The sequence below is a fragment of the Leopardus geoffroyi genome, chromosome X (genome assembly GCF_018350155.1).
Source record: "Leopardus geoffroyi isolate Oge1 chromosome X, O.geoffroyi_Oge1_pat1.0, whole genome shotgun sequence".
NCBI classification, from domain to species: Eukaryota; Metazoa; Chordata; class Mammalia; order Carnivora; family Felidae; genus Leopardus; species Leopardus geoffroyi.
Window position 1 is genome coordinate 13,137,695 of NC_059343.1, and position 27,653 is coordinate 13,165,347.

Sequence of the window (27,653 nt, forward strand, 5' to 3'; positions counted from 1 at the left end):
ATTCCAACTGATGGCTCCACAGTGAAATCTCCCTGGATTTCTATCAGAAACGAGCAGAGCAGACGAAGGGGCTAGTGGGCAGCCTAAGAGCAATGGAAGGGTCTCGGTCCTGAGCCGCAGATGGATGGTTTCAGCATAGGGGAGGGGAGGAACAGTGCCCCGCTCTGAAGCAGGGCACCCCTGAGCCCAAGCACACCTCTAACCCAATGCAGGACTGTTACATTGCCCTGTCTGTCTCCCCAGCCTGCCTCATCACCAGCAACGGGACGATGGAATCCACCAGGGTGAAGGCACGGAGCAGTCCCATAAATACGTTTATATTTTCCAGTGTTTTCAACTCATTTTCCACCAGTAAAAGAAGGCCTGTGTTACTTCCATCAGAAAGAAAACATTCTTATACCTTCAGGTGTGAACATAACACATAAGTCCTGCCTCTGGGCCTCACGCTAACGTTGACCAGCTCTCCTCACAGAAGCCCTCCTCCTGAGGGGGGCAGGCAGCACGGCGGCTGAGGGGGCAGCCTCGGCCTGGGCCAGAATCCCAGCTCTAGTACTGCCCAGTGCTGCGACCTTTAGCTGGTCCTTGAACGTCTCTGGAGACTGCAGGTAACAGTGGTATCCAGTTCACGGGGGTGCTGTGAGGATTGATCAAGGTAAAGGGCCAGGGTCGGCCAAGGGCAGCACTCAGCCACAGGAAGGACCAGCCCTCGCTAAGTGTGGGCTATGTGATCAGGAGGCCTCTGTGACCTCAGCACAGGCGGGCCCCAAACCGGGGAGACGCAGGGCCCAGGCAAAGGTCGGAAGTGGAAAAGAACGTGAACTCTGCGGCAGTGCACCAAGTAGGCTGGCGAGGCAAAGCTGTTCTTTGCTGGTCAGACTCTTTTCAAAACCTCAGGATCAAAGACAACATGAACCCAGGATAGAACTGCCTGCCCATTTTGTTTTGCAGGGCCTGACACTGACTCTCCTCCCAGAGGTGCTTTTTGAGGCACTACCTGCTGTGGGCTTCGAGTCAAATAACACAGCTAAGGAAGCCTATGGTACAGGGGCTTTTAAAATAAGTTACTCTTGGCATCCCTAGGAAACACTTAAGTCTGTCCAAAGATCAAGCAATTGAATGGTGAGGTGATAAATAACCTTTGCCTCTCCATTTTTCCATTACCAATCTTGTGCCTTGTCATTTTTTCCCCTTCTCTAGTTTCAAAATGCACTCTTTTGAACACACCCTGTGTTTATCGCCCGTCTCCATGTATTTTTAGTTAATGTTTCATGAGAATATCTAGTGGCGGATTTCATGTTTCTCACTGCGGGTTTATCCTCACACTTGAGAACACAGGTAAAGAGAAACATAAGGGACGAGAGATGGGCCTGGCAGAGCGGAACAAGTGAACATTTCAGACCTATGGGTTGTTTTTCAAGTTCTGTTAGTGTTTACTACAAGCATAAGTTCTGACAACAAACAGCATTGGGCCTCGCTTATTATTTTTTTAAAGATTTTATTTTTAAGTAATCTCCACACCCAACGTGGGGCTCAAACCCATAACCCTGAGATCAAGAGTTGCATGCTTTACCGACTGAGCCAGCCAGGCATCCCAGCACTGGGCCTCTGTTAATCAGAAGTCCTCCCTTGAAACTATAGATGCGTAGCCTGAAAGACTGTTAACCAACACCGTTCCAAATGTCTCTTTTAGGGTTAATTTCATATGCACACACCCTATATATACAACATATGCCATGTGCTATACATAACATATATCTGTCATATAATATGCAGTTATTAAAATTATATAGTTGTATATCATATAGTTATTAAAATCATTTCTTTGATATGGACTCAAGAAATATGACAATCGCCGTGTTGATTTTAGCTCACAGGCGGTAATTTAAGAAAACCGATGATTTAAGATGTTTTTACCACATTTGGAGAGATTTGAATTTGGCCTGTGATAATGGCATTGTGGTTGTGTAGAAGAATCTCCTTGTCCTTATGAGACAAGATTGCTGAAGTATTTAGAGGAGAAACCGGTCTGCAACTGATTCTCAAATGAATCTGGGCAAAAGGTAGGTTGGGTGTTCACTGACCACTCTTGCAGCTTTTCTGTAGATTTGAAATATTTTTTTAAGTTATTGGAAGAAAAAGATATTTTTTTTGCTGTGATTGTTCAACAAAAGCTGACTTCCTCCCAAGTAAAACAGAGCATAAGCATAAAAACACTAGAAATTCTCTAAAATCTTCATTAAAATGCATTGCCAAAATCAGAATATTTTTGCAGAAAATCTTACAACTAAAACCAAAATGCTTATCTTTACTCCAAGAAGTGAGTTCATATATATTCAATACCAGTGGGTACCAAAGTCAAAGAATCTGTAATAAAAGCAAGAATAACATCTACAAGGACAGTGAAGGCACATGGAGTGATAAATGCTCAGGACTGCTGGGAAGTTCTTAAGAAACTGTAAGATTTCACATTTGTTCTCCAAGGTAAATAAGGCCCTAGAAGTTTAGAACTGAAAAGTGTCAGAGAAAAATACAGTCCAATAGCTCAATGCTCAATTTATACATGATATGATGAAGGGTCAGAGAAAATTATACAAGCGTGGAAGTGTGCAAGTATTTAAAACCTGATGAGGACTCTTAAAGTCAACCTGAAACCCTGGATTGCAAGTTACAATCAGTATTAGATTAATGCCCTTTGGAAACGTCCTTGTTCTTTCATAGAACGCTTTCCAGTAGAAATAAATTTAGTCTCCAATTTTAAATCCTGGCAGTTCCACAAGTTTGAAGTATTTCCAACTGAATAAAAGTAAGTCAAGTATTTTCACAAGTTTTTAGAATGATTAACAAAATATATTGGGGGAAAAATAGTTATACACCTGAAACTAATGTAAAATTGCGTGTCAACTGTGCTTTGATTAAAAAAAAAAAAAAAAAACTTTGTATATATGGTAAGGAAAGGAGTAATGAGAAAAAAAAGCAGATACGAGACCAATAAATAATAGAAGAGTTGAAAAATGATCATGCGACTTGGTAACCTTGCTTTGCCAAATAAAACCACAAATTATTGTGTATCTTCTCCTTGTTTCTGAAGTCTGCTTCTCAGTGATACTTCTGTCCATTCATTCATTCAGTTGTTCAAGTATTTAAGGACCTAATCTGTACAAAACACCACAGGGACTTCCACAGCAATGCTGCAATTTCTTAGACTATATAGTATTGACCACCCACGATAGCATTTTTTTCTGCATATGAAGAAAGTTACTTTTTCGAGCCTAAATATGCAGCCAAATTGAAAAATATACAACTCTCCATAGTTAAGCTTTCCAAAATGTGAACACTCAGCAAATACAGTAACGCCACATTGGAGGGAAAATACAATGTAAGGGGGGGAAAAAATCCAAGTTTACGCTTGGGACTCTGAACCATGAAGCAACTGTTAAGGTGGCCATTTATTGGATCTTGCCCTTAATTATGAGGTTCATGCAGTCTCAAGCTTGGGTTTCAAAAACCATTAATAATTACCCTTAAATGGCAAACAAAAGGAAAATTTCATAATCAGGGTGGTGAGTCCGTAAAGACTATAAAAGTCACGATCCTGCTCAACTCTTCGCACTCCTATTTGATTCTTCTAGCTGCCTTGCTGCTGGGCAACCAGGTAAGTGTGATTTTAGTACTTCCTGGAGCTCTTTCTGCTTCTTTTCAGAATGGTTGTCAAAGATACAGGTCAGGAGAGAAAGTGGGTTTGTGCCATCTAAAGATATTACCAGTAACTTAGAGGCTAAAAGCTGTGGTCAGGTTTCTTCAAGACCACAGCCTACAGAGCACAGACCAGGTACATAAAATGTGGAGAATGTCACAACTACTAATCAAAGTGTAAGGCTCCAGGGACTATCTCGTAACAGATGTACTCTAAGAATACACACTGAACATACTAAGATGATTATTTTTACTACACCAAGGAAAGAGCCCAAAGGCACTGAAGTGTTGGCAATCATCGGTATAAAACTCCAGCTCAGCTTTCTGGTGAGCTCATTCCTTTCCCGATTTACAGGACACCAAAATGAGTGCAAAAAAGTCTCCTGAAGAACTGAAGAGCATTTTTGCAAAATACGCAGCCAAAGAAGGTGATCCAGACCAGCTGTCAAAGGAGGAGTTGAAGCTATTGATTCAGACTGAATTCCCCAGTTTGCTGAAAGTGAGTGCACAACCACAGAGCCCACGAACGAACGGGGACTCTGATGGTGACAAGGGAGGACAGGGGAGGGGAGAGGCTGAGGAATGCAATACCCATCCGAGCTGGGTCTAGGCCAGAGCACACAGCAGACAAGGTGCGGGCATCTGTTGAGCAAGGACACTTGAATGTGTTTCCCTCCCTGATGGCAGACCACATTTCAGAAGGCAAGTACCTGGAAAGCAGGTTCCAAGCCTTCTATGCCCCACAGCCTGGCACAGAACTCTCCATGACCAGCCAGAGTAAAAGGAAGCAATGATCGCATTTTCATGAAGTTAGACCTACAGGACCCACATGTCACCCTGGGTTCAGCACCTCTGTGCCAGGCTTCAGGAAAACAAAGAGGTCTGCAAAAACATCATTGGTTGGCCTTGGACGTGCTTCATTGTTATAGGTAGGATCTGTCAAGAAGACCAATGCTTATTTGGCAATCTGAAAAGAAAACCCACTTTGCGCTGACAAATTGCCATCTGGCAACACCCATTTATATTTCAAAAGCATTTAAATTTGTGTTAATTTGTGTTAAGCACCTAAATCTGTGTTAATGAGGCAGCCATGCATTGCTAAACAACTTCCAGGAAGGGATTAAATCTCTTTAGCCCTACAGTTTCTTGTCAAAACTGTTGCAGAGTTGTCAAAATCAAAGTGCATCTTGGGGCAATAAAGAAGAGAGGCAGGCTGATTCTCATTGCTCCAAAATACTTTCTTTCCTTCACAACTAAAAGGGATCTTCAAAATGGAAGCACAACTGTTTCATCTGACTTGGTTACTATTTAGCTGTAACTTCAGAAGAAACCATTTGCTGCCCAGATTTTGTCCCTTCTGCCAGTATGACGTGTGAGAAGGTTCTCACTGTAGTTGCTGAGGTTTCTGTTTTTAGTACTAAAGAGTGGCTGAATTCAATGACTTTATAATCCAATCTTGCCTCATTTTCTTACAGTTAAAATATAAAGTAACTTTCAGAAACAGTTAAAAGTGTTAGCAGAAAAGGGGATTTTTTTTGAACTTTCTGGATTTTTATTTTATTTATTTATTTTTAAGTAGGCTCTACGCCCAACGCAGGCCTTGAATTCACAACCCTGAGATCCAGAGTCAGATGCTCTACCAAGTCAGCCAGGTGCCCCAGTAAAGGAGACTTTTTAATTAAAAATTAAAACAGGGGTGCTTGGGTGGCTCAGCTGGTTAAGCGTCCGACTTCAGCTCAGGCCATGATCTCATGGTTCATGGGTTCGAGCCCCATGTCGGGCCCCGTGCTGACAGCTCAGAGCCTGGAGGCTGCTTCAGATTCTCTGTCTCCCTCTTTCTCCAACTCCCCTTCTCAAGATCTCTCTCTCTCAAAAATAAAAATAAACCTTAAAAAAATAAAACAAAGGTCTTTGAGAAAGATTAAAATCCTTTTTCTAATGTTTCTTTTTGAGAGAGAGAGAGAGAGAGCGGGGGAGGAGCAGAGAGAAAGGGAGACATAGAATCTGAAGCAGGCTCCAGGCTCTAGCTGTCAGCAACGAGCCCAACGCCCACCTTGAACTCACGAACCCGGAGATTATGAACTTCGAAATCATGGCGTGAGCTGAAGGCAGATGTTCAACTGACTGAGCCACACAGGCGCCCTGAGAAAGACTAATTTCTAAAAAACACTCTGAAGTTTTTCCAAAAGGAAGAAAAATTGTAATAGGAAGGAACAATAATAAAAGAAAAATAATAATCAGGAAAGCCTAGGCAACCTACTCCAATAAGTGGTTTTAAAAGTTAAGACTGAGGAGGGAGATGCCCAGGTGGCTCAGTCGGTTGAGTGTCCACCTTCAGCTCAGGTCATGATCTCACGGTTTGCGAGTTCAAGCCCTGTGTCAGGCTCTCTGCTGTCAGCACAGAGACTGTTTTGGGTTCTCTGTCCCCCTCTCTGCTTCTGCCCCACTCGCTCACTCTCTCTCTCTCAAAAATGAATAAACATTTATAAAAAAATAAAAGGTAAGAGCAGGGGATTTTTCTATATTTTCCTATGGTTTATGTTTTTACTACAAAAAGCACATGACTTACAATTTTGATAAAGGTAGGAATCTGCTTACCAAGTCGTGTACCTGATTATATTTTCATAACGATTACTAAGGTTTTCCAAGCTACAGTCTTTCCATCATCACCTTGCATGGTTTAGAATCTAGCAAATGCCTCAGGAAAAGTGTTTGGTATTTATACAACAAATGCTGAGTAACTAACTTAGTTTAGTCTTCTGATGGCAGCAAAGTACCAAACGTCTATAGGAATCTTAGGGGTTAAAACATATTTTGATGTGGCGATCAGTTGTACAACAATGTCAACATACTTAAGAGTAGTGAACTGTTCACTTAAAAATAGTTAAGATAGGGGGGCGGCTGGGTGGCTCAGTCAGTTAAGCATCTGACTTCAGCTCAGGTCATGATCTCACGGTTCATGGGTTCAAGCCCTGCATCGGGCTCTCTGCTGACAGCTCGGAGCCTGGAGCCTGCTTCGGATTCTGTGTCTCCCTCTCTCTCTGCCCCTCCCCTGCTCACATTCTGTCTCTCTCTCTAAAATAAATAAACATTTAAAAATTAAAAAAAAAAAAAGTTAAGATAGGGGTGCCTTGGGTGGCTTAGTTGGTTAAGCGTCCGATTCTTGATTTCAGCTCAGGTCATGATCTCACGGTCCGTGAGTTCAAGCACCACGTCAGGCTCTGTGCTGACAGCTCAGAACCAGAACCTGGAGCCTGCTCTGGATTCTGTGTCTCCCTCTCTTTTTCTCTGCTCCTACCCTGCTGGTGCTCTCTCTCTCAAAAATAAATAAACATAAAAAAAATAGTTAAGATGGTAAATGTTGTGTGTTTTTTACCACAATTTAAAAAAAATTGAGGGGGCGGGGGGTCGCCTGGGTGGCTGAGTTGGTTAAGTGCCTGACTTTGGTTCGGGTCACGATCTCACAATTCATGAGTCCAAGGCCCGTGTCGGGCTCTCTGCTGTCAGCACAGAGCCCACTTCAGATCTTCTGTCCCTCTCTCTCTCTCTGCCTCTTCCCTGTGTGCATCCACCCATTCTCTCTCTTTCTCTGTCTCTCTCTCTCCCTCTAAAATAAACATAAAAAACATTTTTTGAAGCTGATTTATAAACTAAACTGTTATTTCAATGAGTTTCCTTGGTACTATTTTGCCACAGATAAACTCCTACCTGAAAGGCAGAAATATAATGGCCTTAAGATTTGAGTTTTAGGGCAGAGACAAAAATTAAGTCTGCATAAGACACTTCAGAGTCAGGGGGCACCAGGGTGGCTCAGTCGGTTGAGCTTCTGCCTTCAGCCCAGGTCATGATCTCACAGTTTGTGGGCTTGAGCCCCGCATCGGGTTCTGTGCTGACAGCTCAGAGCCAGGAACCTGCTTTGGATTCTGTGTCTCCCTCTCTCTGCCCCTCCCCTGCTCACACTCTGTCTCTCTCCCTCTCAAAAATAAACGAATATTTTTAAAACATTAAAAAAAAGAAGACACTACAGAGCCAGTAGTCAAAAAGGAGTCAGGCTTAACATGATCTCTTGTAACATCTCAAGCAGTGATTCTCCAAACGTGATGGGTCCTGGACCAGCAGCATCAATATCACCTGGGAGCCTGTTGGAAATACAGATTCTCAGGCCCCACCCCAGGCCTAGTGAATCAGAAATTCTGGGAGTGGGAACTTGCCCATCTGTGTTTACTAAGGTCAGCAAGCCCATCTGGCGACTCTGATGCACACCAAAGTGCAAGAACCACTGCTCCGGTCACCCTGCACAGCGTAGAGGTGGGCCGCAGCCCAGGGCTTGGGAAAAACTGGTGTGATTCGTAGTTAAGGGGTTAAGCTCTAGGGTCAATGTTTGAGCCTCAAGCCCTCTCTTTATTTACAAGCTGTAGAACAAGTCAGCAACTGTCTCAGAGCGCCAGTTTCCTCACCTGCAAAGTGGATCTCCTCCAGGGGGCGGTTGGGGAGCACTTAACAAGCTACAGAAAGACTGGGCACAGTGCTGCCTAGGTTATATGCTGGCCCAGCCCTGGGAGCCAGACACAGAACTAGCTCCCAGGAAAACTTGGGGCACGAACCCTCCAGTGTTTGTGGGCCGTGGGCTCCTTGGCAGTCCAGTGAAGCCGCAGATTCCTTCTCAAAGGAATGTTTTTAGAGGCATAAAGAAAAATAGATCGCACAGAAAACCAATTACAGTTGATCCTTGTACAACATGGGTACAAACTGCGAGGATTTTTTACAGTACAGTACTATAAATGTATTTTTTCTCCCTTGTGACTTCCTTAATAACACTTTTCTTTTCTCTAGCTTCCTTTATTGTAAGATACAGTATTTAATACATGTAACATACAAAATATGTGTTAATCAACTGTATATGTTATCAGTAAGGATTCCAGTCAACAGTAGGCTATTAGTAATTCAGTCTTGCGGGGAGGCAAAAGTTATCCTCAGATTTTCGACTGTGTGGGGGGTTGGTGCCCCAACCCCTGCATTGTTCAAGGGTCAACTGTATATTAAAATGCACATTATCAATATTAAAATAATAAATGTGTGATATAGGAAAAAAAATAAAAAGATAGCCAGTTCAGTGACAGGGAGCATGACTGCAGATAAAGTTGGTCTTTCCACCTCCAACCATGTAATTGAAACTTTAGCTGCCTTCTTGGGACACAGACCCAGTGTCTCTCATTTCAGAAAATGTGTAGCAGTAACTGATTTATTTTCTCTCCTCTCCCTATCCCATCCTTCTTGTCTAAAACCAGGGCCCCAGCACCCTAGATGACCTGTTTCAAGAACTGGACAAGAATGGAGACGGAGAAGTTAGTTTTGAAGAATTCCAGGTGTTAGTCAAGAAGATATCCCAGTGAAGGAAAAAAAACAAGACAATGTATCATTCCAAAAGAAGAGCGCCTGGGATGTGGCCCTATTCTATATGGAATCACTAATGTCTCTGGTTAACTCTTTGCAATTATAACGGTTTGGCTGTGAAGGCCAATTACTGTTAATAAAGAAATTCTTAGACATGTCTCTCCTTGTCAAGTACTGACCCCCTGGCTTAATAGATTTGAAATAACCTTAGTCTAATGCATATAATTATATAGATTTTTTTTTAAAGGCTGGGAAGAGTTCCACGATCTTCACGAAGACTACAAACATGGCATCGGAGGCTTGGAAAGAACTCTGACGTGCCAAACCAGGGCCCTTACTCCAGTCTTCCACCAGAATAACCCTTTTCCTGCTCTCCCTCCCCAGCCACTCAGGGCTCACATCATTTCCAGTTCCAGCCCCTATTTCACTCTAGTCAATAGCTGGTGAGGAGCAGACTTCAAAAAACACATACTTGTCTTTTTTTTTTTTTTTTAATTTTTTTTTTTCCAACGTTTATTTATTTTTGGGACAGAGAGAGACAGAGCATGAACGGGGGAGGGGCAGAGAGAGAGGGAGACACAGAATCGGAAACAGGCTCCAGGCTCTGAGCCATCAGCCCAGAGCCTGACGCGGGGCTCGAACTCACGGACCGCGAGATCGTGACCTGGCTGAAGTCGGACGCTTAACCGACTGCGCCACCCAGGCGCCCCCACATACTTGTCTTAAAGTCACCTCTGGCGCTTGCTGTGGTTTTTGAATCAATGACCCTCTCCGGGAGCAGAAGCATTACAGGACCAAGAGTCAGTTCTGCTCCATCACCGAGGGGGCGGCCTTGGTTCTGGTACGTAATGTGTAAAATAAAAGGCACAGGAAGACAGAGGGCCCTCCCAGCTCTGGCATCCCGTGCTGCCGGGACTCTCCGGATCTGAGAAACAGCTGGGGGGAAGGCGGTGGAGGTGGTGGTGGGGGGGGGAGTGTTGCTGGGGAATTTAACCAAAGAAAAGAAAAATGACTTCTAACCCTACCAAGAAACAAGGCAGATTTTTATACACAGTGAGGAAATGTTTAAATACAATTTGTATCATTCTAATTCAATACAAGAGCACTCTCATTGCACCAAAAACTTCAAACATTTCTAATGACTAATTATATTCCACTGCAGGGATACCCCATAATAGTCTCACCTATTTCCCCATTGTGGGACACTTCGACTATTGTCATTTCTGATTCTTCTAAACAATGCTATACTAATGAGTAACTGTTCATACCTCTGTCAACACACCATATTACCCTCCTTAGGAGAATTTCTGAGAAGTAAATGTCTGAGTCACAGCGTATGAATATTTTTATGGTTTGTGAAATAGACCACTTAATTGATTTTCCAAAAGGTTGTATTGATTCGGAAATCTACAAACAGGTAGGAGAACGCCAGCTTCAATCTCCAGACAGCATTAGTTGGTCTCATTTTAACAACTTCATTAGTCACCATAGTGCACATCTTCTACTCATTTCTAGTTTTCATAGGGATCCCCATTGACTTTACTGCTGGATATGGGTTTGTAAAAGATAATCTTTCTCTTGTTTAAGAAGTCCCCTTCTCAGGACGCCTGGGTGGCTCAGTAGGTTAAGCATCCGACTCTTGATCTCAGCTCAGCTCTTGCTTGATCTCAGGATTGTGAGTTCAAGCCCCACATTGGGCTCTGTGCTGGGCATGAAGCCTACTTAAAAAAAAAAAAAAAAAAAAAAAAGTCCCCTTCTCTTCCTAGTTTGTTAAGAGATTGTGAGCAGGAAGGTTTGGGTTCTATAGATTGCCTACCGAGCATCTATGGAGACATGGGGGTTCTCTGTTTTGTCTGATCAATATAATACATTAACCAATTCAACCCCCAGGTTAAACACGCTCAATTATTCTGTAATACTGTTAAATTGGGCACTCTCGTATTTTATTTCAGATTTTCACATCTTTATTAATAGCCAACATTAGTCTATAGTTCGGGGTTTTATTTTTTGTTAGCGGTGCTTTGTTGACTTCTAATACCAAGGTCATGCCAGCTTCCCATTTTAGCCTGAATTCTGGCTCTCAATCTGTCCCTCACAGAATAAATGTACATAATCTCTTTCAACTCCAACATATATAAAGCAACTACTACGGACAGGACATTACACAAGATGCCAGAGAAATAAACTTCTAGCCCTCTGAGATCCTAAGTCCGTAAGTCTGGGATCAGGTCAAGGAAAGGCTTAATCGAGAAAGTAGTATTTCTGGCTGGAATTTGCAGGAAGAGCCTTGAGGGGAAGCTGCAGGGAAGGGGCACCACTGGGCTTCAAAAAGAGAGAAAACACCCCAAGTAAACACATCATGTGCAAGTTCAAGGCAGTTTCAGAAACACACATACTACATTTTGGTGCAAAGCCAGCTACGAGGAATTAGAGGGCACGAGGGCTTTAGATCATGAGAGTCCTTGGTTGCCATGATAAACCAAGGTCAGAAGAAAGGGAGAGGAAGGGTGTAGGAGGCATAAAGTGATGTGAATGTGCTTTAGGAAGATGAGGTGGCAGCAACAAAGAGGTTGCAAGGGGTGGGGGGTTGTCAGCAGGGTGGAAGCTGGGGCTGGGCAGGAGGCCTCCAGGGCAGATGGGGCAAGCTGGGAAGGCCTCCCGGTGGCAATGCACAGGAAACGCAAGGTAGAGATACCTTCTCTACCTGGCTAAGATTGACTGACTTGGACAAATTATCGTCTGACAGTCTTCAAGAAGGGTGAAAAAGCATGAAGGGTTGTATGTAGCATGGGTGTACATGTCTATTTCATTGGCTTCCTTGGCCCGGTTTCCAACAGTGAGCTCATCTCCCACATCCAACAGGATTCACCTGAATTTCCTCTTTTTTTTTTTTTTTTTTTTTAAATATTTATTTATTTTGGGGAGACAGAGAGACAAAGTGCAAGCAGGGGAGGGGCAGAGAGAGAGGGAGACACAGAATCGGAAGCAGGCTCCAGGCCCTGAGCTGTCAGCACAGAGCCCTATGCGGGGCTTGAACCCATGAAGCATGGGATCATAACCTGGGCCAAAGTCAGACGCCTAACCAATTGAGCCACCCAGGTGTCCCTGAATTTCCTCTTGAATCAACAGTACCAGCTTGTCAACCACAAAACATCAATCTTCACTAGACTGTAGGCTCCACCAGGGCAAGGATTTTTATCTGTTCTTTCACTGAGGTATCCGCAAGTCTAGCTCAGAGCCTGGCATGTGGGACAGGTTCAATAGCTATTTGTTGAATGAATGATTCCTGAGTATCCAGTCACTAAATCTCATTGATTCATTCCATAAAGCTGCTCTGCCAGCCAAACCTTTCTACTCTAAGTCCTGCTCCAACCCAGCTCCTTGGATCGCAGACTGAGGCTGCCCTAACATTCAACCAGGTACTGTGTCTGGAGTCTTCTCTCCCCTCTCAATTCTCTCTCTCTGTCTGTCTGTCTGTCTGTCTCTCTCTCTCAATAGTTGAATCTTTCTCAAGCACTCGTTCTATTGGAAAGCCTTCAGCTACGAGTACGGTATTTGCATACTATGTCAAAGTTGACAGGTATTATCTTACTGGTTCCCTATTGCCTTCAGGATTAATTTTGACACTGATACTCAAGGACCCCCACAAATCCGCACCAATCTCCCCTATTTCCCACCACTTCCCAATGGGAGCCATATGCTTCAGCCAACCCACTCGGTATTTTATAGGCAAATCTTGGACATTCCGGCCTAGCCTAACCTTCCCCTCCTCTCTATAAAGTCTCCAAGCCTTTGACAACCATCTCTTCTTACTATAACCCACAGTATTTTTCCCCTGACTCTGAATTCTTAAGTATCTAAGGTCTACCTGTGCTGTGCAATACTGTAACAATTAGATCACATGGCCACGGGCATTTAAATCAACTAAAATTCTATGAAGTTTAAAGTTCAGTTCCTGGGCCACACTAGCAACATTTCAAGTGCTCCATAGCCCCACGTGGCTAGTGGCCATCTATCATATTGGATGGCACAAACCCAGAGCATTCTACCATGGCAGAAAGTTCTAGTCGACAGCATTTGCTAGCATTAACGCACACACTGCCCGTATGTTTGGTTATCTGTTTTGCCAGTCTATGGCTCGAAGCCCCAGCTAAGCTTGCAATACACTATATTTGGGACTGCACTTCAGTGGACAAGCTCCAAATGCACAATGACTTTTTTTCTTTTTAATAATCTCTTTCCACTAGCATGCAGTTATTTCTACTGCAGAAAAATCTTTTAAGTGGTTGAAATGCTTATTCCTAAAGCATTTCCCATTGAGCTCAACGTACAAAAGCTCTCAAACGCATTAGCTTTGAAGTACTCATTTAGCCATTTATTGTTAAAATTATAGACTAACCTGGTGATTCACAAATGGGGGCTCATTCCAAGCACCCACACTGTCTCCTTTCAGGAAATAGGCCCGAGTATGGGGGAGGGTCGGGTGAAAAAAATGCCCTTGCCATTCATTGGACAGCAGCCATCATGCCTAGAAGAATTTTTCTTTCCCAATAGAAAGCAGGTTCTATGGCTAACAGCCTAATATCAACTCTGAACCTACTGCCCCCACAGAGACAGGATTAAATGACTATTAGGCTATCAGACTGGTCCATAAAGGGCTATTTTACCCACAGTATAGCTGCCTTCTTGACAGCTGCTTTGATGGCAAGAAAAGTTCGTTAGCCCAAACTAAGCTCCAAATGACTTCTGTAAGGCGATTTTGTTAGCTGGGAGACACTCACTCAGTGTTCTAAATGCCAAGCAGTCTTCGAAGTAATAAAAAGTGGCCTGAAAGGTTTCTCTCGGTGGCTGGCTGGATTGTTTTTTTTTAATGTTTCTTAATTTGCTTTCCATGTAAAGTTGTTGAAAAATAACATGGAAGAAAAAAAATATCTCGAACAGGGCTTCATCTAGAGGTAGGAAAATGTTATGTATTAATTATGCTTAATGTACAACACAAACGACACTTCACCTGAATCGACTTTTAATTATGTGTAACTATTCCACAGATCCACTGTGTCAGATGTGAAATTCATTTCGACTTTGAAAATCCTTGGATCAAACAAGGGTAAAAGAAGTCCTATACATGATAACTAAAATTGAAATATATCAGACACCACAATCACAAACGTCCATTTGCATCTGCTTCAAATGCTTCAAATTTCTCCCTTTCCCTTACCAATACCATTGTCCAGGTGTACATGTGTTCACTGATACGTTTGAAGGTGGAACGTGGATTTGTTTTCAGAATGTTACATCTTCTGTAAATTCAGGTTTGTTTTAGTTACTATTTTCAATAAACAGAAAAGAAATGCTAAAACGTAAGCATATCCACATACCTAAATATTGGAATGAGATCCTTCTTCCCATATATGTCTCAAAAACCAAAAATATTCTAAATATAAAAAGTACACAATGCCGTGAACTGGAGAGATCCGAAGCCAAATTCAAGGTCAAGGGTGTCAGCAAGCAGCCAAAAATCAGACTTGCTATAGAATCCTAAATATTCTGCAAATTCACATAGCCTTCGGGCTTACCTTGTGGATTAAGCAGAGAGATGACACAATAAAATAAATTTTATCCGCTCTCTCCTGGTACTCTCAGAGTCTACCTTCATTCTTAGAGAAAAATCTACTTCTCCTTTTATGTGTGTAACAGATACCTCCTCTTAAATATCTCTCCTGGGTGCCAGTGTCTCTACTAGGTAAGAGACATTTACATGCATAAGGGAAATCTCCATCTGTAAGGGTGTCTTCCACTCCACACCAGGAAGAGGACGACTAAATCTCCAGAAACTCATATGAATGGAGAAAGCATGGATTTAAATCTGCATAACAATCATGCTCTTGTTTACTGCGTTTTTCTGGGTAACCCCCCCATTACCGGCTTCCCACTCCCAACATCTGTCTTTAGCTGGAGAAGTTATTTAATATGATGGCTTGGGCCATTTGGGGGAGTTACTCAGTTTTCCTGGGTCTCTCCCATGTATACAGGAAGCATACATGTTCTGAAGCTTTCTTTGCTTTTGTCCTGTTAATCTTTTATTACAGGGAGGCCTCAGCCAAGAACCTAGAAGGGAGGAGTAAAAGTTATTTTTCCTCCTCCACACCTATGAAACAGATTTTAGCAGCAAATACACCCCAGAGGAGGCTCCTGGCTTCCAAATTATTTACTTTTTCAGCCAGAAGGGCCAGAATGACCATTACCCACTGTAAGTCATTGTTATTTGCTCAAGTTTAAGTGATTTCCCCAGGCTTCCTGGTGTCTGCCGCCTGGTGATTCTATTACCCTAGCCTTTTTCTTTAATAGGACTTCTCACCATCATCACAAATGCTGGCTCTTAAGGCTATTTTTCTCCAACAAACTGATTGCTGGCCATAAAGATGTTCAGTAGCAATTAGGTTTTATTGTTCCCATCTCACTTATGAGTATAGAAGCTATCAAAATGCAAAATGCACAGATCGTCAGACTTAGTAATTCTCCTTCTAGGAACTCATCCCATAGAAGTGTGCATGTGTGGTGCAAGGACGTATGTACATGGATCCTAATTTGCAATATGATTTAGGGTAGCAAAATAATGGACACAACCTAAATATTCATCAATATGAGACTGGTTAAATAAAAGACGCATATAGCAGGGCAAGCATGTGGAAGTTCCCTGTGCACTGATGTGGAGTGATCAGTACAAAAAGCAAGGGGGAACAGTGGCTCAAGCATGCTAGCCAATGGATTTTTTGAAAAGGAAGCACATAACCGTATACATGTGTGGGTATATGGGGATATGCGCTCACACACACACACACACACACACACACACACACGGTGCAAAGAATAGTCGACAAAGAATTAACCTTGCCAAAGCTATGTAATAGTGGCACCTACTGGTAAGATCACTTCCTGTCCCAAAGTATTACCTTAGGAAAGAAAACCCATGATTTGCCTGCATAGCCATTTCAGCCATTAGTCAGGAAATATGTTTGTAATAAAGCTTCATAAGGAACTCTTCGCTAGTATTAGGTCTTCTGAGCATAAGACTTAAAAGTACCATCTGGCTGGGAAGTTATGGTTCATTATGGTCTGAATTGCAAGCTATAAAAAGGAGTGAAGAATATCTCTATATCCTTCCGTGGAGTGATCTCTGGCATATAGCGTTAAGTGAAAAACGCAAGATACAAAAAATTGGGCAGAGTATGCTATCATTGATCCAAGAAGGAGAGGGGGTTACAAGTAGACATATAGGTTTGCTTGTATTTTGTAAATGGAAAGAAAACATGTTTAAAAAAAATTAATGACTACCATAAAGGAAAGGAAGGAATGGGATGGAGGAGAGAGGAACAGAAGTGGATTTCTCAAAATCAGTGGTTCTCAATGGGTGCTATTTTGCCTGTGTCCCCAGGAGATGTTTGGCAAGGTCTGGAGGAATTTTTACTGTCTCAGTTGGGGGTTGGGAGGAGTGTAGTACTGACATCTAGTGGGTACAGGCCCTGAATGCTCCTGAACATCCTACAGTGCAGAGGACAGCGCCCCCCCCCTACCCCCCCGTCGCCACAACAAAGCATAACCCAGCCCAAAATGTCAATAGTGCAAATTATATATCTAATAAGGAACTTGTATTTAGAATACATAAAGAACTCTCACAACTTAATAATACAAAGACAAGGGGTGCCTGGGTGGCTCAGTCAGTTAAGTGTCTGACTTGGGCTCAGGTCATGATCTCACGGTTCATGAGTTCAAACCGTGCGTCGGGCTTTGTGCTGACAGCTCAGAGCCTGGAGCCTGCTTCGGATTCTGTGTCTCCCTCTCTCTCTGCCCCTCCCTAGCTCACAGTCTGTCTGTCTCTCTCTCAGAAATGAATAAACATTAAAAAAATTTTTTTAATAATAATAAGACAAATAACCCAACTTGAAAACAAGCAAAGGACTTCAATACACGTTTCTCCAAAGATGATATACAAGTGGCCAATAAGCACCTGAAAAGATGCTCAATATCCTTAGCCATCAGGGAAATGCAAATCAAAGCCACAAGATACAACTTTACACTCACAGGATGGTTATAATCAAAAAGACAGATAGTAATGAGGTGCCTGGCTGGCTCAATTGGTAGCATGCAACTCTTTATCTTGGGTTGTAAGTTCAAGCCCCATGTGAGGTGTAGAAATTAAAAATAAAATCTTTTTTTTAAAAAAAGACAGACAATAACAAGTGTCGAGGCTGTGAAGAAATTGGAACACTTAGACACTGCTGGTGGGAATGTAAATTGTTGCAGCCACTTTAGAAAACAGTGGGACAGTTCCTCAAAAGCTTCAACATATATTGGAGCGCCTGGGTGGCTCAGTCGGTTGAGCGTCTGACTTTGGCTCAGGTCATGATCTCATGGTTCAGGAGTTCGAGCCCCACGTCGGGCTCTGTGCTGACAGCTCAGAGCCTGGAGCCTGCTTCAGAGTCTGTGTCTCCCTCTCTCTCTGCCTAACCCACTCTCATTCTGTCTCTGTCTCTCTCAAAAATAAATAAACATTAAAAAAAAAAAAAGCTTCAACATATAGTCACCGTATGACCTACAATTCCACTCATACGTGTATATACCCAAGTGAAATGAAAACATGCGTCCACACAATAACTTGTACACCAATGGTCATAGCAACATTACTCACAATAGTCAAAAAGTAGAAACAACCCAAATGGCCATCAATGAATGAATGGATTAATAAAATGTGTTATGTCCATATAATGGAATATTATTCTGCACTAAAAAGAAACAAAGTACTGATAGATGCTATAACACAGACAGACCTTGACAACATTATACTAAGTGGAAGAAGCCAGTCACAAAACGCCACATATTGTATGATTCCATTCACATGAAGTATCCAGAAGAGGCAAATCCATAGAGACAGAAAAGAGATTAATGGCTGCCAAGGGCTAGGGGTGATAGTAGCTTGGGGGTGTCAGCTAAGTGGTATGAGGTTTCTTGTGAGGTAATGAGAATGGTCCAAAATTGACTGTGGTGATGGTTGCACAGATCTGTGCATATGATAAAAGCCACTGAGTCATACACTTCAAACGGCTAAATTTTACGGTATGTAAACTGTATCTCAGCAACACTGTTGAAAACAGCAATCACGGGCACCTGGCTGGCTCGGTAGGAAGAGTATGCAACTCTTGATCTCAGGGTCATGAGTTCAAGCCCCACGTTGGAGGTAGAGATTACTAAAAATAAATAATAAATAAACTCAAAAAAAAAGCGATCACAATGGTCAGGTATGCACTCTCCCAGAGGTGGGTACGAGGCACAGAAGGCAGAGGCAAGAAAAGAAAGGAGGTCAGGATACACTTCCCAGGATGAATAGGAAGTTGTCAGTCATCAGGTTTGGTTTACTTTTCTAATTAAATTTTTCATTGGTTTTAGTGAGATCCCATGGGAAGGGAGGTTGCAGGAAGGGGGACAACTCAGGTATAGGGAATACATCTAAAAAAATCGTTTAGATTGTCCAAACATAAACCCCCAAGTGCAGAAGGGATGGGGACACCAGACGTGAATTACAGCACCCCCTTATCCATGGTTTCGTATTGTCGGGGGTCAGTATAGCTACATCGCAGCACCTGCGTCAGTCACCTAACCTCATCGCCTCACATACACATTTTAGCAGCTCACATCCTCACAGGAAGGAGGGTGAGTACAGCACAGTAAGACATTTTGAGAGCCAGAGAAGCCACATTTGCGTAACTTTCATTACGGTACCTTGTTATCATCATTCCATTTGATTATTGTTGTTGTTCATCTCTTATTGCGCCCAATTTATAAACTATCACAGGTATGAATGGATAGGAAAACATAAAGCATATACAGGGCTGGGACTGTCCGCAGTTTCAGGCAGCCCCTGGCGGCCGTGGCACGTGTCCCCCATAGATAAGGGGGGACTGCTATAGCAAAGCCGCAGGAGACACAGCGCAGTGGCCTTCAGTCCCAGCCAAGAACCTTGGACTGAATATTTCCTAGGAAAAGGAATCCGTGGAAGATGAGGAGCAGCGCAAAAACATTGTCACGTTTGTCTCAGAAAGACCGATGACTGCCAATGTGGAGACTAGACAGACGGGCGAGGAGTCCAGAGACAGGACAGCCCATTTATTTATATTAGCTGTTATAAATTGTTGTCGCAGTCGATTTCATCGTTTCCTAAACATTAAGCTTGAAAACAGATGCAAAGAGAGATCAGTCCAGGACTGTGTCTTTCTTCAAGGCACAGCTGACAAGAGGGACTATTGAGAACAAAGCAGGTTGATACAAAAATAATAGTAGCAGTAGTAATAATAATAATAAAATCATATCTAACTTAAAATGTCCTGATGTTGTAAGGAAGAAATAATAATAATAGCCCCTTGTGAATTTAGGTCAGAGCTGGAAACAAAATGACAGTGACCCAACCCAGAAAGATAAACAAGGCACTTACCACAGGAACATGGGCATTTGGCTCAAATTCTGTGGAATCAGCATCTGAAGATTAAGAAATGAGTTCAATAATTCACTAATATTGCTGAAAAACAGTTTAATAAGAATTTTTTTTAATAAAAGTTATTAGCAGGGCACTTGGGTAGCTCAGTCAGTTAAGCGTCCGACTTCTGCTGAGGTCATGATCTTGCAATCCGTGGGTTCAAGCCCCAAGTCCGGCTCTGTGCTGACAGCTCAGAGCCTGGAGCCTGCTTCAGATTCTGTGTCTCTATCTCTCTCTGCCCCTCCCCCACTCACGCTCTGTCTCTCTGTCAAAAATAAATAAACACTAAAAAAAAATTTTACGGTTATTAGCAAACAGCAGGCTTACCTTTCAAGTTAAGGCAGTTTCTTGCAAACTCTATCACTGCTAGTTGCATCCCGAGGCAAATCCCTATTTGAAAAAGCATATATATAAAATGGATGAGCATATTTTGTATTGCTTCATATTTCCCATTCATTTGCTTACTGTCAGTCTTCTCCATCTAGAATGCAGGGTCAAGAGAGCAAGACTGCCTGCCGGGTTCACTACTGTACCCTCTGCACTCAGAACAACTGTGGCAGAGGCAGGAAGGGGGATTAGACGACTTGGACTTGAGGAAGAAGGAATTCAAGGTCAGAAAAGGGCAAGGGAAGACAGGGCAAGGTCCAAAGGCAAATCTGCCTCCTTCCAGAGGCCTCTAAATAGAGGCATAGGTGTGGGCTGCACAGCTGTGCCAGAGCACCTGGTTCCTTCCGAGAATATCTAACAACACCCCGACTCAAGAGGGAGACTTCACACTCCCTCTTCTTGGAGGGCAGCCTCAGGCTGGCTAGCGGGCAGGGATCTGAGGAGTGGGAAGCCTGTGTCAGGCTGCTGGGCCCAGAACAGCCCTATAACCTCCCCACTGAACACCGGCATCTCCAGGCGGGCTGGAACATGGTGGAGAGCAGGGAAGGGAGATCCACAATGGAAGCCAAGAGAGCTCGATGAGGAGAAAAACAGACACCTGTGTAGCTCCAAGCTGTCACATGGATGGGCCCTTCACCCGTCTCCGCATCCACCAATTCTGTCCGCTAAACGAATGCCAAGGAACACTCCAGATGTCATTATAGACACATCTAAGGTATACAAGGGACTCATCAGAGAAGAGCAATCCACATACTTGGCACACCAGAACAGAAGTTGGTGGGCATGAAACAGCTGGGTGCATTGGTGGGGGGGGGGGGGACTTCAGAAAGTTCCATATGGCTAAGACATAAAGAGACACTGTGGTAAAGAGAAAGCTAAAGAGTTGCAAACTATTCTATGCAGTGAAATCTGAATAACACTAAACACGTTTGGACAAAAACCGAACAAGATGACTTCGGAAGAAAACAGTGGCCCACATGAGCTCAGACTGGGCCAACAGAGCAAGGTACCAGGGTATCTGACTACTCCTGGCTTCTCTTTTGAAAATGGATTGCAAGTGGAGAGCATCTAGGAAGCCACTCAAAGGACAGGAGGCAGTGGGGAAAAGGAACAATGTGCTGATATAAAAGGCACCGTAGCCAGTCCACACGGTCACAAACCCACCAGTACAGCCAAGCACGGGGTGAAACACAGCCTGTCCCCACTTTCCTTCCCACACCCCCCAGCCCCTGCCCGATTTGATTTCCCAGCTGCACGGCTGCCATTACCCCATCGAGGGGCCAATTCATCTGGGTTCACCGGTCCAGAAGCCACGCTTTGCAATTTGAGCAAAGGCATTAAAAAGACCTCGCTCGCTCTACCAAATTTTAGCAGAGCTCTTCCTGTGACGTTGGATGGTCTGACTGTATTATCTTTTCTAGTTTCAAGCAGTGAAAACACGGATTTGGGCCCTGTGGCCGACTATCTGCTACTTGAACGTTCAAATCCTAGTTCACACCCTTCACGTGAACAAACCCTATGAAATGTTAGCCCTACTAGATATCAACAATCTAATAAACTCGTAGTTAGGATCCATAAACATGAGTTTTACCCAGGAAAGGGATCTTCTTTGTCCGTGCCCAAGAGATTGCCTGGAGTTTTCCCAACGTTCCTCGGATTCCGAAGCCTCCTGGCACAAGAACGCCACTGCAATCGATACAAGACGAGGGTGAATTTGACGTTGTCTTTATTTTTAAAACTCTTATTCTCAGCCGCTCGTGTTTACTGATCCCAAGTCCAACACTTGCCACAGTTGCTAGAGAATATGCTTGAGGTCTATTTTCAGAATTGATGACATGATTTCATCATGTCCTGAACTTTCTTCTTGAAATCCTCCCAATGTTATGAAGAAGATGGAATAACTTTTCACAACTGACTTCAATCTATATTTTCTGATAGGTCTTGGTGGTCTGTGAGCATACATAGTGACTGAGAAAACTCAATTTGCTTTAAAATGCCACTGAGAGAATTGTCTGAATAAAAATAGGTTAAGGTTCTTTTAAAAGTACTATTATAGGGGCGCCTGGGTGGCTCAGTTGGTTAAGCGGCCGACTTCGGCTCAGGTCATGATCTCGCCGTCCATGAGTTCGAGCCCCGCGTCGGGCTCTGTGCTGACAGCTCAGAGCCTGGAGCCTGTTTCAGATTCTGTGTCTCCCTCTCTCTGGCCCTCCCCCATTCATGCTCTGTCTCTCTCTGTCTCAAAAATAAACATTAAAAAAAAATTTTTTTTTTTTAATAAAAAAAAATAAATAAATAGTGGCACATGAAAATTTCCTGGCCAGGAGATACTTTAAAAACCTTCTAGGCAAACACTCATTTGAGGAGACAAGAATTCAAGAGATAGTTGGGACGGTCATGCTACCCTCACAATACAGTGCTGCCCCCCAAAGTTCTGTTGATTACTTATAAAATAAAATCTAGGGGCGTCGGGGTGGCTCAGCTGGTTAAGCATCTGACTTCGGCTCAGGTCATGATCTCGGTGTTCGTGAGTTCGAGCCCCACATCGGGCTTCGTGCTGACAGCTCGGAGTCTGGAGCCTGCTTCAGATTCTGTGTCTCCCTCTCTCTCTGCCCCTCCCCTGCTCACTCTGTCTGTCTCTCTCTCTCTCAAAAATAAACATTAACAAATTTTTTTTTAATTTAAAAACTGCACCAAAATTAGGAATTGAGGTAAATCCAATCATTATGGAAAAAGCACAATGGCATTCTGCTAACTGGTCCTGGACAGTCCTCAGCACTCACTCAGCTTTGCATAGCTTCTGCCAAGCTTCATGGAATTTCACCGGGTCCTCGGTTTCGGTGGTCTGCTCCAGATCAAAGGAGTCTATGTACTAAAAAACATCCAACAGATTAAAAGAACATTTAAGAAAAGTGATACTCAAAAATACTAGAGGCATCTAACATTGTGACCCAATTATTCAATAACTACTTATTATGCAAAAGAGAATCCTGTGGAAATAACTGGAAGCCGCACTTAATCTAGACCCAGACACTGCAGGAAAGATGGGAAGGAGCACCGTCGGGAAAGTCTCTAGGGGGCTGATGTCCAAGAAGCTCAGCCCTGGAGGATGAGCATGCGCAGACAAGTTGGGAGGCCATCAGGAAGGTGTGTGGGAGACACGGGGAGGTGGGGTGGGTGTGGAACAGCTTGTATGAAACCTCAGAGTAAAGACAGAAAGGGGTGGTCACTCTGGGGCCCTCAAAAGACACTCCACTGAGGGAGAGGAGAAGTTGACACTTGAAGCCATTGGAAGGTCTTAAGGAACACAGAGAACAGAGAGGGATTTTAGAAGAATCACTGTGCTACAATGTGGAAAATGGAGGGAAAACGGCAAACCCGTCGGGAAGCCAGGCGAGGTAAACACAGAAGCAAAGTGGTCTGAAAAGAATATGGCAAGACCAAGATTCAAACAGTACTTCGCAGAAGCGAATGTCAACAAATTCTGTCAACCGAGAAATCACGTACAAACTACTCCTAGGTACATAACAGTCCCTAGAGACCTATACTATTCTAGTATTTATTCTGTAAAAATTACTATCTGAATATATCTTAACATACAAAATTTTAAAGGCTTTATAACGTTTGCGGTCTAACAATTTTTCTCTTGCTGTTTTCTTTTTTCTACGAGGGGGTGGGGGACTTGGATGAGCAGGAAGAGCAAGAAGAGAAGTAAGTGTTCCTTGGAAAACCACAAATCAAAAGTGATCATGAAAGGAAGGGGCGAGACAGGTGAGAGGAAAGTCACATAGGTCCTTAGTTGGAAGTTATGAAATTTCTCAGATGTATAAATGAATCTTTTTGGTCATTATATAAAGGTTCACCATTTAAATCAAGATAATAAGGCTTGCTTAAACCACAGTATAACTGTATAGAATATCATTAAGTATAACATATATATAGATAGATAGATAGATACACATACATACATATATATGCATATATATGTATGTGTGTATTTATCTAGAAAAATATACACATATGTGTGTATCTGTCTAGAAAGATATGCATTAAACTGGTAATGACAGGTACAAGAGAGAAGTAGGATTTCAGGAAGGAAGGACCTTCTACTTTCTGCCTTTCATACAACGCTTTATTTAAATTTCCTACACTAAGCATGTACAACTTCCATATCTAACAAAGACAAAGAATATACTCAAGCTGCAAATATGAATTCCCCCAGACCTCCCATACATCTTTTCCCTTTGCTGACTTTGCTCTCTCTCCTTTCACTGTATTAAATCTTAGCCACAAGTCCAGCTATGTGCTGAGTAGTGTGAGTCCTCCTGGTGACATCAATCCTGGAGGCTGTCTTGGGGATCCTTCGACACAACCTGCCTCTGAAACACGAGATGTCACAGCGAATGACTGAAATATATGGAAGAACAGCTGGGGCTCACCATCAGGTTCAACTTGTGGTTGATGGCCAACGCAGAATGTTCTAGGGCTTTGAACACAGAGGCGTAGCAGTCCCTGAGCTTGGTGTATTTGCCAACCAGGGCTATGGAGCACGTTTTCTGCAATCGTTCATACCTGAGATGAAAGACAAGTTTAAAAGTTATATGCATGTAATATAACATCACAAACACAATGACAGCCACTGTTCTTTTCCCAAGGCACTTTTTAAAAACCTTAAGGGCAGATGAGCCTCGAACTGGATGTACTTGACTCAAATCCCCACCCCACCCCCAATGAATGAAAATCTGTGTGCCAACAGATTGCAAAATCATAAGAAACCCCAATATTGGCCTATATAAGCCGGCACAGATATAAATCCAAGGAAACAGTATCAGAGAAAAAGCTAAAAGCATTAAAAATAAAAAAGCTCTCCCCATCTCATAAACATGAGCTGTCCTTAAATTCATTTATAAGGTGACACTGTATAAGAAAATGCGTTGTGAATGTCAACAGGAAACAGTTCAATATTAACTTTGTAAAGTGACATTATATAAGAAAATGCGTTCAAACTGTCTAATGTTAAAAATGGTTATAGTCCCAGCTGGCCCACAAAAGCCAGGTTATTCGTGGCATGCCTGAAGAATGGCACTAAGAGAACTCTTTAAACTACTACAAGCCATTTAGATCAGTTTTATGAGAAAATGCCATTCTACATAAGATGCTCAATCACATTTTACCATTAAACACACGACGTTTACTGTTGCTTTTGTTACCAAATCTGTTCAACGAACCTGAAAATTGTTTGGTCTGGTACTACGTACGTAGAAATGTCATCTAGGGGCTGAAGATGATTAGGGTGATCCCCAAACACCTTAGAAGAGAAAGGTTGCCATGAGCGGGAGTAGTCCTCTTTCCTACCAACATCTGCTAAGTGTGCCAGAGAAATGTGATCGCAGGCAGGTGAGGAGGAGAAAAATGCCTAAGAAGCTAAGGAGTCAAAACTGACAGTAAAGGTGGCTTTCTGGGAAGGTGACTGAAGCACCTGGGAAAAGCCTACTAAATCTTTAGCTCGCTCCTGAATTTTACGTCGCTCTGGAGATTGCGTGGCTGCCCGGGCTTCACCCCATCGCTGCAGAAAGGACACAGGTGACAAAGCAAGTGGCATCGAGGCAAGATTCCGATACCAAGTCAGAGGGAAGCGCTTCCCGTGCCAGATTTGGCCCCAGGGAACTGGCGATCGTGACCCCATCAGAGCACAGCGGCCGGGCTGAGCCCTTACCCTTGCGTCTCACCCCTCTATTGAAGGAGGGACGTTGGCTCCGGTCCCGGGAAGGAAGCAGGACTGGGGTCAACACTACCAGCTCCTCCTTCTAGTCACTCAGTCTGGTCTATCCGGGGGAGGAGGAGTCACTCGGCAGCTGGGTGAGACAGGGAAGTCCACTGGGCCACCCGTCCCAGGGAGAAGGGCTGCCATTGGGAAAGGATATGTACCCTGAGCCCACTCCCCTCGTACTCTTTCCCTCTTGGCGCTGCAGGCGAGGCTCCCGGAGCCCTGTCCAGACCAGCCCAGCTCCCACATGCTCTCTACTCGGCCATTAACTAGGTGTGAGAGGCCAGCCACAGAGGCTGCCATGAGCCACTCCGTAGGCTCACCCCACAGGCAGGTCCCCGGGGAGGCGAAGCCACCTCCAATTTGGTCGGAGGTCCCAGGCGAGCTCTGCCATCCAGTTCAGCCAGGGATCCCTGGCCTCTGAGCAGCACTGGACTTCCATGAATGAGCCTGCCCTGTGACCTCGATTTGCTTTCTTATAGCTGTCTACATACCACCATTACCAATAAACCAACAGCACCACAAGGGACCGATGCTCAGTATCCCTTTTGCTTAAAGACCGCAGTGAGCTGAATGGTGGCCTCCAAAGACATATGTCCCCCAGAACCTGTGGATGTGTCCATATTTGGAAGAAGGGTCTTTATGGATACAATTATGTCAAGGATCTTGAGATGAGATCATCCTGGATTAGGATGGGCCCTAAATCCAAAGACAAGCATCCTTATGCAAGCAGAGAGGAGGAGGGGAAAAAGAAGGAGGAGGAAGAGGAAGAGGAGGAAGTGGAGAAGGAGAGGAGAGACACAGAGAAGGCCATGCAATGACAGAGCCGGAAACTGGGGTGACATGGCCACGAGCCAAGGGACACCAGGGATTCCCGGCAGCCCCAGAAGCTGGAACAGTTTCTCCCTCAGTGCCTCCAGAAGAAACCAACCCTGCTGAAGCCTTGATTGTGAATTTCTGACGTCCACAACTGTGAGAGAATGAATTTCTCATATTTTATGCGGCCCAGTTTGTGGTAATTTGTTTCAGCAGCCACAGGAAACTAATAGGAAAACCAAACCCTGGCTTTAAAAAGCACAGCAGCATAGAGTAATTTAGAGTTATTTCCAATAAAAAGAGTTAAACCATTCAAATTTCTAGTGCTTAAAGAGGATCAGCCCCAAGCTACTCAGAAAATTCCTGTAACTGATTCCTTAACTGTATCGTCATTCAGTAGAGCACCTGAGTTCCGAAACTGTACTTTATTCCTGATTTTACTTGCCCCAGCAATTCTAAAACTCTTTTTAAAGTTTTAAGTGAGAGGGCAAGAGAACTTCAAACTACTGGTCATCTACCAAAGGCAGTCATTTTGTCACCATCAAACCATTTTAATTATTGTTACCAACCTCAGTAACACTGAGGAACCAATACCCAGGGCCCAATGCAAGACTAAGGTTTAATGTGTTTTCTCTCATAATTATCTCAATGTGGGTACTAGTATCCCCCTGTTATATATGGATGCGAAAGCAGGTCCAGAGAGGTTGAGTAATCCACCCAAACTCACGCAGCTAGTGAGAGGAAAAGTTGGGGCCTGAATGCAGAGTTCCTGATGCCAGAGCTTACATTTTCTTATTGAGATATAAGTGACATATAACATTACATTGGTTTCAGGTATACAACATGATGATTCAATATTTGTGTATGTGTGTTTGTCACTGCTAAACCTGTTGCCTCTACCTAAGTTGCACAAAAATCCAGCAGTCAGGACTTCACAGAGTTAGGCCTTGTCTACATCTAGTAAAACAAACAGGTGATAGGGATTTAATTTCCATATGGCTTCAAATGAGACAAACCTTGTTGAAATTAATACCGTTGTCTTAAAGCTAGAACCTATCTATCTGAGGTTTT

General features: G+C 43.4%; 2 protein-coding genes across 6 annotated transcripts in view; one reads left to right on the forward strand and one right to left on the reverse strand.

The window, feature by feature from the left end:
• The window catches only part of CTPS2 (CTP synthase 2), a 106,374-nt gene that overhangs the window by 42,676 nt on the left and 36,045 nt on the right, over positions 1-27,653 (reverse strand). For all 5 annotated transcript variants that reach the window (XM_045472922.1, XM_045472920.1, XM_045472919.1 and 2 more), the window contains 5 exons: positions 24,439-24,571; positions 22,783-22,871; positions 21,594-21,688; positions 19,943-20,005; positions 19,574-19,617 (listed from right to left, as the gene is read on the reverse strand). In XM_045472922.1, the coding sequence (XP_045328878.1) occupies positions 19,574-19,617; positions 19,943-20,005; positions 21,594-21,688; positions 22,783-22,871; positions 24,439-24,571 (424 nt within the window). The remainder of the gene's footprint in view (positions 1-19,573; positions 19,618-19,942; positions 20,006-21,593; positions 21,689-22,782; positions 22,872-24,438; positions 24,572-27,653) is intronic.
• On the forward strand, positions 3,522-9,246 carry S100G (S100 calcium binding protein G). Its single transcript, XM_045472925.1, has 3 exons — positions 3,522-3,652; positions 4,049-4,192; positions 8,982-9,246. Exons 2-3 carry the CDS (start codon positions 4,058-4,060, stop codon positions 9,084-9,086), a joined length of 240 nt encoding a protein of 79 aa, XP_045328881.1. The 5' UTR covers positions 3,522-3,652; positions 4,049-4,057; the 3' UTR covers positions 9,087-9,246.

What these genes read in the sequence shown, in the direction of transcription:
- S100G (XM_045472925.1), top strand. Translation starts at nt 4,058, where the DNA reads ATGAGTGCAAAAAAGTCTCCTGAAGAACTGAAGAGCATTTTTGCAAAA. An exon ending in AATTCCCCAGTTTGCTGAAA is followed by an intron (nt 4,193 to 8,981) that starts GTGAGTGCACAA and finishes GTCTAAAACCAG; the next exon opens with GGCCCCAGCACCCTAGATGA.